Source organism: Ciona intestinalis, unplaced genomic scaffold (genome assembly GCF_000224145.3).
Source record: "Ciona intestinalis unplaced genomic scaffold, KH HT001132.1, whole genome shotgun sequence".
NCBI classification, from domain to species: Eukaryota; Metazoa; Chordata; class Ascidiacea; order Phlebobranchia; family Cionidae; genus Ciona; species Ciona intestinalis.
This window is the reverse complement of record NW_004191453.1, coordinates 12,693-23,332: the sequence shown is the minus strand read 5'-3', so window position 1 is coordinate 23,332 and position 10,640 is coordinate 12,693. Positions and strand designations below refer to the sequence as shown.

General features: G+C 34.5%; 1 protein-coding gene across 1 annotated transcript in view; it reads right to left on the bottom strand.

Moving 5' to 3' along the window:
* LOC100182403 (integrin alpha-8) overlaps positions 1-7,540 on the bottom strand; it is a 19,454-nt gene extending 11,914 nt beyond the window's left edge. Inside the window, exons 1-7 of the mRNA XM_018817122.2 lie at positions 7,345-7,540; positions 5,977-6,077; positions 4,616-4,686; positions 4,150-4,365; positions 3,886-4,072; positions 1,601-1,749; positions 709-856 (exon numbers count right to left, since the gene is read on the bottom strand). Coding sequence (XP_018672667.1) covers positions 709-856; positions 1,601-1,749; positions 3,886-4,072; positions 4,150-4,365; positions 4,616-4,686; positions 5,977-6,077; positions 7,345-7,526 — 1,054 coding nt within the window. The 5' untranslated portion in view covers positions 7,527-7,540. The remainder of the gene's footprint in view (positions 1-708; positions 857-1,600; positions 1,750-3,885; positions 4,073-4,149; positions 4,366-4,615; positions 4,687-5,976; positions 6,078-7,344) is intronic.
* Positions 7,541-10,640: the final 3,100 nt, after the last annotated feature.

The following is a 10,640-nucleotide window of genomic DNA, read 5'->3' as shown; positions in this document are numbered from 1 at the left end:
CAGTGGCACATTCCTCCCGATGGTTATATTATGAGACGTCATAATTAATAGTTACCTTGCGATAGGACACCTGACGTAATAATTGAATGAAAAATTGTTCCAATTCCAAGCGAAGGAATGTTATATTAAATGCAACGCGTGTGTGTGCGTCTTAGCATTTTCTGGTTGCGTACGTGCCTGCGGTTAAGGGGGCTGTCATGTGGTTGCAAAACCGCGGTTGCAGCAATTTATAATATTTCATTATAAAAAAGTTAAAGAATTTGGCTTTTTATTTAAAATCTGATACGAAATCATTGGGCGCTCGTGTAATTCGACACCGGCTGTAACTAGATACCGGCAAATTGCTGACGTTGCGATTCGTTACTTGCGAGAGAGCAAATTCACAACGAACGAAAAACAATTAAAGAGAAAGCTACGCTGACTAGTCTCGTTATCTCTTAGGAGCTTCACTTTTTTTTCATTTTTAATATTTTTCGCGCTCGCGTGTAACATTATAGCATAAGGCTCGGCGCTCGGCCCAGTTTTCAGCCGAGCGCCGAGCATCAAAAAAGGAGACGCTCGGGCACGAGCTTTTGAGTTCGGGCTCGGCTCGGCACATCCCTAATATATATATATAAATGTATATTGTATATATATATTGCATTTTATTGAAAAAAGTGTGAATTTTAAGTATATATATATATATATATATATATATAAATAATATACCTGTTTCTTGATAATAAACATAAATTCTTCCAATTTCTGGAACTTTCTGCTTGACATCACTATACAGTGGAGATCCAATTATGATGTCATCAAGTCCATCATTGTTTAAATCAACAACTTCCAATCCTTCACCAAAATATTCCCCAATCTAAATAATTTTAATATTTTAGCTGGACGACTGTTACCAAACTTCCCCACCTCAGATTAAGCAAAACGGGTTCCAAGTTGAGAGGTTAGTGGTGTGGTGTATGCAACTTAAGACAATTAACAATAATATAGGTAACAAACCAACACATAGTATTGTATATAAAGCCTCAACATGCAGTGAAGTGGCCAATAGAGCATCTATACTCAAGGGTGGAATTAGTCAAAAATCGCATTTTGCGATAGATAAACCGTTTTTAGCAATGGACAAACAGTTAATACCAAACGTGTAAAAAGTGAACTTCCCGTAAAGCTGGCACCTTGCAGGCATTACAACGTACCAGGCAGTCGAAAATTATTTTACACATCAATCGTTCAAAAATAGCTATCATTCACAAACAAAAAGATTTATAACTACAAATACACAACGTGTGTGCGCAGGCGATTATTTTAGCTTTGATCGTGCAACAAGTTTACGCGGTGTATGGATTGTTACGCAAGTTAGATGACATATAATAGGGATTGAATAAAAGTTCCGCTGTTGCAACATAGAGGCAATTGTTGTGTACATTATCATCACAATAATGGTTAAGTGCATCTCTTTCACTTTCAGTTATGCTACTGTACTTAACTCTTTCAGTTAACTTAATCTATGCACACAGATTGCACTTATTGTAAATAGCTTAAAACATGCATAATTACATCGTTTGTTTAACCAATTAGATATAATATTTTATAAAGTACTGACTTGTTCCCCAGTGAAGTTAGCAAGAGGGGCTTGCATAGTTTCATCATACACAATAACTGAACCAAGCAGGTTGTAACCTAACCTACGAGGTGCGCTTGTCACCAAGAGTGGCAAATTACTGCCAGTAATCCCAGTGGCAACAGAATAACCTATAATAAAAATATACAATTTGTTTTATTACTTTTTGAAGTAGGACATTTTTAGGGTTTAATATTTTTGGTGTACAAAAGCCTACATTACATATTCACACACATTCACGATTCACCCAGTGGCGTTTTAAAATATAGACGATCCCCAGCGATTCTTATACGTGGGCCCCCTCTTTAGCACTATTGTTGGTCACTCGTCAAATAATTGCTCTCATAGTGTTATATAGATCTCACTGATAGTGATACCCGCTGTATAGTTATTTTTAAAACAAGTGTAATCGCGAAAATTAACCCAAAAGTGGCAAGTGCACGAAAACATGTCCAGTCACCATAATTCACCTGTATTGAGTTTTGTTAAAAAAAAATATTTGAAATTTTGTGCTGTTCTTTTCCCCCTGACATTGGGGTATAAAAACTTAACCTAAATAAAAGAAAAAAAAAATCAATGGGAATACAGGGTAATATTAAAAATATTAGTCAATTAGTCATATAACTTATGCAGCCTATATTTTCTCAGAAACCTCAATTTTCCCTACTTTTTATAATGCTTCTCTTTTCTCTCATAGTTCCCATTTTTTACCTTACAGCTTCCTTTTAAATAAAGTTTACCCACAAATAATATTTATTAGTATGAAAACAAAGCCCACAAGTTGCATAACCTATATAAAGCACAAATCTAAAAGACATCTGATATAATCTAAACTAAATTCAGCACCACAACTAAACAGTCTTAACCTAAAACATAAACTACATCATCAAAAATATAAGTAAAGCTGTAAAATATCTGTTTTTGATACTTGATTGCCTTTAAAATCAATGAATCATTAATTTAATTAAAATAATATTCATACATAGCTTTAAAATCAGTTTTATCACAATTTTAATATTGGTTGGAGTAGAAAAAAAGCAGTTGTTTTCCTTTATCCCTTCCTAAAAGCAAGGGCAATTTTGGGGGAAGAAAAAACAAGAAAAAGGGTATGAAAAGTTCATAAAATTTAAAATATACCAGCAGGTAACAGTAAAGTACTTAAATAAGTAGCAAATAACTACATTCATTATAAGTTTCACCAAAGGCTTTCTTACAAAAAAAGTTTAGCAAACACCATAGAAAGTTCTTTTTGTTAATTTTTTGTTTGATTTAGTAGTTTGCGTTTTACCGCAAAAAATAATTTAAATTACCACTTAGAATAAAAGGTAAAATAAAAAAAAAATTGGGCGGGCTAGGGAGGTTGTTCTTACTCCTTTCTAATCCCAAGTATCCCATTGTTTTTTATTACCACACTTAACTATACTCAAGAAATTCAAGAACAGTTTATTATTATGGTATCATACAAATGCGACCACCAGTTTTATATTGTGTATTATGGTGGGCCCCTAATTTGTGGCCTGATGCGCATTCACCATCTCCTATTATATTTTGATACAAACTTTGTTTATAAAACACACAGAGTCACAGACACCTTTTAACCAGTAAAACCATAAACAAAACCTTATTTAATTTAAAGTTTATTAGATTGGTATGTGAAAGCTAACACCCACTGGCCCACATCAAACATTCCAATATATTTATAAAAGGTACTTAATGACATTCTGAGAATAAACAGAGATAGTTAATTTATTTACTCTACCATACCCAGCAGCCCTTAAAGTAAATATTGGTAGACAGTGCTTCATAAGCTGAAAACATATGAAATGGAATGCATAGTTTATATTTTCTAATAAAAAATGTATTTTCTAAAACAAAATTACATGGTATTGTGGAATGTATACATAGTTGATATTCTGGGAAAGATAACGAAGTAGCCCATCACACTAGGCATCAGCATATATTGATATGTATACATAAATTTTTTATTCATACTCCAAACATGGGAACAAGTTTAATAAACCACACTCAAGTTGAAATTACCAGCAGTATCCTGCCAGTCCAGACATCAATATTTCTTCTGAGTGCATAAATAAGTAAGCACAGTAGCACGAGACCATATGTGCTGTGAAATCTCAATTACATGTAATAGCAGGCAGCCAACATTAACAACTAATTTGTATTATAATAAAGCTTATAACTTGAAACTCAGTAAAACATACTCTCAGTGTAATAAAAAGTAAATACTACCAGTCAATAACATAATTTACCCATGTAGTTTGAATCATATGTATGGCGATAATAATCAACTTCACCCCAACCAGATGGAACATCAGGTTTGAATTCAGCTGTGTGGTAAGGTAAGCTGCTGATGTTTTGCAAGAGATCTTTCACCAACATAATGGAGCCTTGATTATAATAAGAACCAATCGCTCCCAGTACAAGTTTCCTATTGTCCTGGGTTTACAGAAATAATTTATATATATATATATTTGAAAAATTATTTAAACTTTCCAACCTAGTGAATAATGTACCTTGGTAAAAGCAGCACTGAAACCTGCTTGGCAATAGCTGTGTAGATCTGCATAGTGAGAACCAAGGTCACTGGAGCATGGGGAGTATCGATAAGTAACCAGATTGTCAGCACTGAAGTCAGTAGTGAAGTAACAAATACCGACAAGGTCGTAGTAAATGCTCTTTCCACTACTGCGTGTAACCACACTCTTCTGTGCAAATTGTGGAGCACACATCTAAATAATATGGATAAACGTTAAGTGATCACAAAAATGTTTAACTCATGTTTTCATAAAACTAAAGTGAGCACGTATGGATCATAATCCTGTTTAAAAACCTATTTTAAAAGCTAATTTTATGTAAGAAATTATGGTTATAATCCTAAATTGTCGATTTAAAAAAAATGTATATATAAAAGACATGAAACATGTAAAGGCTATTTAAATTTTAAAGTACACTATATCTACAAAATAATACACAACAAACCAGTAGCTCTTTATTTTGTCCAAGCACTACAGTAGAACCGAACATGTTTTGAACTCCCGTTTGTGAAACCTCTGCAATTTGAATATTTTTAATCTCATGTCTAGTCTAGTTTGTGAGGCGCAAAAATGTGTGAGGGCACATTTTTGTGGTAAAGTAGCAAAATGAGCCTTATAATAAAAATGTAGCAATTCATCATAGAAATAGTAAAACTAGAATCAAGTCATCTTCGTCCTTGATGTTTACTGCTATGTTAGTAGCCACAATGCCAATGGTTCAATTTTTAACAAACCTACTTGATTACTATGATTTATGTTTAATTTGCACCAAAGTGGTACATGGTAATTTTGTTAGTGCATAATGAGGACTACGGACTACAGTTTCTGGAAAGTATGACCAAATAAATGATTAAAATGAATACGTATATTGTGCTCTTAACGTATTATTACAACTTGTCATTTTTTGATATAAATTGTCAAGATTCAAAATGATTTATTATTGTTGTGTTTGTGTTAGTGGCTGTATTTCAACTTCAAGTACATATATATAATATAATCAAAATCTGGACAACTAGTTTTACACCAGTTAAACCTTTAACCAACAGATTCTTCTTTTAAAATTTTGAACTTTTGACCGCGTCTTAATTTTTTAGGTAAAACAAACAAAAAGCGCTATGTTGATGAACTTGGTATCCCCAAGTATAATCCAATGTAGCTTAATCTATTGCGAATATCACAACTTGCATGTCAACTCTTTTCTAAACACAATAAGTTTGTAGGGACTTCATTTTATCAAAAAATGTATATGTATATATACATTTTGTTTTGTAGCTGTCCTTTTAAAGGAAGTACATTTTTACATATTGCGATAGTGGATACGAATGTAAAACCCTAAGCAGGAAAATCCTATATTTAATTATACTACATGATATAGGCTAATGTGTTTATGAATAATTTATAGTAATACAATACAACATTTTAGCTTAGGGTACTAGTCCGACACTGTCGCATAGTGGTTACCATGCCTACCTTTAACCAAAAGGTTACTGGTTCAAGGCTCATCTCTGCTACTATTATGGGCGTGTATCGGCTTGGCCCAGACACCTTACAGTAATTGCTCCAATTCAGTGGTGACCAATGGGTTTGCTGAATAGTCAGCCATACAGAATAAACAATCAACCACACATTTATATACATGGTAACTCATAAGCAGGCATACAGTGTAAAAAACAGTCCATCTTCATAGAATGACTGTTGTTTACCCACCACACGAGGATAAAGTAAGTTATATTCATATTCCACAATAATAATTCTTTTCTTTTTGCTGAGTTTAGGCAAAGATTCTACCAGCATGCATGGTCTTACCTTTAGAAACACGAATGGCATTACATTGTTCAGCACCAGGTGTGTTGGTACATTTAAATACTTCTCCATTAAAACCATTTCTTGGAGCACCAACAACCACCCTGAAAATTTTATAATGCATTTAACCATTTATAACGTAATGCAATTAAGGTTAAAAAGGTGGGGTAGGCCAAAGTTAGTATAGACCAAGTTAGGAAACGGCGCTCGAGTCCGCCATTACGGAGCCCACAGAGCGTGGATCGCCTATACAAATGCATGGTCGGCATGTGTTCATTTAGTTCTTGTAAGCGATACAAAGCTAGAAAACACGTATAGCGGTTGTTTTAACATTTAAAATATAATTTCTAATATAAATCTTGTTATATAATATTAAATCTAGGAATTAATGTGAAGTAAATTAATATTTTGACTGGTGTTCGGCGTACAGTGTGGTTTAACAGGGTACTTTACGTTGGCGAATAAGACTAGCAGCAATCAGCTTACTTTACATAATAGTATATGATCATACCTACGAATCTACTGAGCCATTCTTTACTTCATTTATAATCCAACATGAGTGGACATGCAGCTCCAAACTGCTTAAGTACTAGCAGATAAGGTGTTCGCGTTTTCCGATTTCATAAAGACCCGTAACATACTAATTCAAGCAGAGGACCAAAAATAGCAACTCAGTATTGTTTTCCTCAATGTCACTTTGATATTAGGCGAATTTTACAAAGATACCTTAAGTTTCGTTGCTGGGTATACGTGTTAAGTTTGTGAGCCAAAAAGTTAAATCACGGCAATTTACATGCAAAACTGCAGCCAGATACACCAGTTTATGGTAATGTTATGCGTTTTTGTTTGTATTTTTATATTTTAAACATGTTCTTTTATGTTTTTGGTAAGTAAACTTGATATTTTCTGTTTTTTTACTCTTTAATCGATTGAGCGTTCAATAAAAGTTGATTATTATTGTGAGGTTTATTATTGTGATAAAATATAACATTAGTAGAAAGCCATTTTTACGCGCAGAAGTGCTTGGTTTTTAAGAAATCGCAATATTTAAACGAAAAACAGCACCCAGCAATGATAAAATGCTATGCCGTGGGCTCCGTAATGGTGGCGTCAATGATAGACCTGCGACAATGGAATCATAGACCCGCGACAATGGAAAACAAGACTCGTTGTTTTACAATGCGTTTCCTAACTTGGTCTATACTAACTTTGGGGTAGGCTATTGATTTGTTACAAACAAAAGTTTGCTTATTGTAAGAGCCCCTAAAATTAACAGATTAGACTATAGTCTTTGAACGCTATGAACAAAAACATAAATATATCATGTAAACAGTATGATAGTTAAACCCAACACAACAGCATTGTACATACCATGTTTGAGAGGCCTCAGAATAATAATCAACAGCGAATCCAAAATACGAATTATGAGCTGGTCCACTGAAGAAAGTTGGAAACTCTGCATCCAAATTAAAGCTTAAAGCACATCTCAGCATGCATAAAAAAAATGAGTACCAAACAAATGAACCACCAACAGCAAATTTGGAGTAAATCATTCCTACTACGTTTCTAACCTATGGCAAAAAATGCCTTAAATATTTATAAAACTGACAGGTGACAGCATAACTAAGACAGTGTTACAATTTAAAATTACAAAATTAGTATTAACATAGTTTAAACAAAAGCTTTCTTATACCAATACATGTTCAAACAAAAAGTATAAAATATGATAAAGAAAGCATGTCGTTTCACTTTCCACTACACTTTTAGATTACGTTTACATCATAAACATTGCTCTCTAATCGTATATATATATATATATATATACATATACATAAGGGATTTTCATGCCCATCCTCAAATACACCTGCTTTACTGACAGACAACATTCGCTCTGTTGAAGTTAGAAACAAATCCTTATTATTGTTGGTCACTACTGGCTTTTGTTCGTATCAGATAAGGCAGAGAGAGCGGCATGATACTTCCTTATAAGGAAGAGTGTCTGGTTAGTTTAGCGCAAAGGCTTACAGATGAGAAACACTAAAAAAAACTTCCCCTTGGCGCCTATTCTGTTTCTTGCATTACAAATAATCTGACACTATAGCATAGAATACTGTTCTGACACAATGCTATTACATTTCAGCAACTATCTTTCAGTTTTAAAGAATAGGAATTGATAGATTATAAACCATAGTACTCTAAAACAGTTTATTTAGAGTTTAGAGTACTTTGATAAAACTAAACGTTTCTTTTTTTTCTCCCAACCAAGAATCGTCGGCTTTATACTGAGTCACATCATATTAATTGTCACCCGCCCCTGATATCATAGGTGACGTCGGTAATGGTAAACTTTAAAGTCTGATTGTGCGTATTTTAAAGAGTCGTAGAGAGAAAGAGAAACGCCCTAAATACATGATTGTCACAGTGCATAACAAGGGCACGTTGCCACCACGAGCTTAATGACCGTCAGAAAACACGACAGATTTAGACACATACAAAATACACTCTTCCCATATACATATAGTATGTGAAGCAACACCCATTGTATACGAGTGTCGTTTTCCGGGCACTTGATAATAAGCAAGTTACATCCAATTCAACATTTTGGACCAAATGTAATGCTTCCTAATACAACCTTCCTGTCCCGTCTTACCCTGTGCTGTGTTCTCGAATTTGTAAAATTACACCTGTTGGGCGAATCGCTAAATAACTTATCGTCGTGTGTTTTAATATAATATTTTGAATTGTCAATTAATAAAGGAATTTGATATAGTAGAGTGGGGGAAGATGGGACACTTTGTCACACGAGACTTTTTTTTAATTTTTTTTACGGACCCCTATTTATTGTTAATCAGGAATATAAGGTTGCAGAATTATTCTACAGTATTATCAGTATTATCACGACTTTATAAAACGCCTGTCAAAGCTGATTACTGTTTTTAGATATTAAAAAAATATGTAAAATAGTAACAGTATACTTTGAACAGGTAAAAAAAGAGCCGCAACAGTTTTCCACGTCGTAAGGTTCTTCAATCACTTGCGACAAACGCGGAATAAAATCAACATCGTCTCCGGTCGGCGACGCAGCACGTGAAATCTAAACAGACAATTTAGACGTAATTCAATAAAATGTGTACGTTTAGCACTTACCTCCCACAGCTTCATAATTTCATTGGAATCGCATTCTCCAAAGTTATTGCTAGACAAACAATGCTCTCTGATACATTGACTCATTAGACCCAACACGTCTCGCACGCTTACTCGGAGGGGTCAAATCTAATTGCTTATACAGTGTAGGCCAGTGGTTCTTAAACTGGGGGGCGCGCCCCCCTAGGGGGGCGTGTAACACTTGGAAGGGGGGCGCGAAAAACTATAAAATAAAGTGTTATATGTCTTATTACAGTGGTGTTCGAAAGGCTTGAATACGACGCACGCAAAATTTAAATAAAATAGCAAACCTTTAAGTCTGAATTGCTATTATGTCTTAATTAATTGCCAGACAAAACAATCGCTATTATGATGCAATTAATCCCTATTATTTCGTAACAAACAGTCTACCTGGCTAAGAAAAACATGGCAAATATAAAGCTAAACTATGACGTAAACAGAACGGTTATTTGATTTTACTTTTGCGTTGATCGCGAAAATGTGTTTTACGCAATAATACAGATACAGTCAACCAAGGGGCGCGGTTTAAAGCATGTCCAATTTGTCAGGTTTGGCTGTGGTGGATTATGGCAGAAATTAATTGAACACCACTGTGATAATTTAACAAAAAGGGGGGGGGGGGCGCAAGTTTGTTGAGATCTTCATTGGGGGGGCGTGCTTCAAAAAGTTTAAGAACCCCTGGTGTAGGCGGTCTGAGCGCAATTTTTTTATATATTTATACTAAATTCAACTGACAACTACAAAACTTACTTACCCCAAGTCCATGATGTCTTACATCATGCTCTGACAACTTTTTTTCACTAGCAAAAGCTACATGGCATACATTGCAAAAATACATGGCTGGTTACTGCTTGGTAAAACTAAGTAGAATAATGTCAACTCAGCCACAAATTTATAGGCTGAAACATCGTGAGAACAGTATTGCACCCTGAGAAAAGGAAGGGACTTCACCGGTGATATATAAAACAAACACCAATCCATGTCATAAAATTAATCCTCTTTGCAAGAAAAATTGCCGATCAAACCTGAATCGCCAGCTGTGACGAATTATAATCTTCAATCAAGAAAGAATGAACAACCTTCAAATAGAAACAATTCTATCAGAATTTCCAGCATGCAAAGAAGTGTTTAAAGGAGTTTTTGCCAGAGATCAAACCACCGACTTGACTGTGACCTATCCCAGCGATACATATTCAACACAGACCCTAGTTATGAAAGCGGCGAACATTGGGTGGCAATGCTTTTTGATAAAAGGGGACATTGTGAATTTATGGATTGAATGAATGAATGAATGTAACTTACTTTATCCTCGCGTGACCGGAAAACGACAGTCGTTATCACCTCGTGCCAACTTACGAGTTACCATGTATGTTACTTTGTGGGTAATTATTATTTTTATTTTTTTATTATATTTTTTTATGTATGGCTGATAATTTAGACAACCCATTAATGACCACTGAGTTGGAGCAATTGCCGTTAAGTTGTCTTGCCCAAGGACCCAT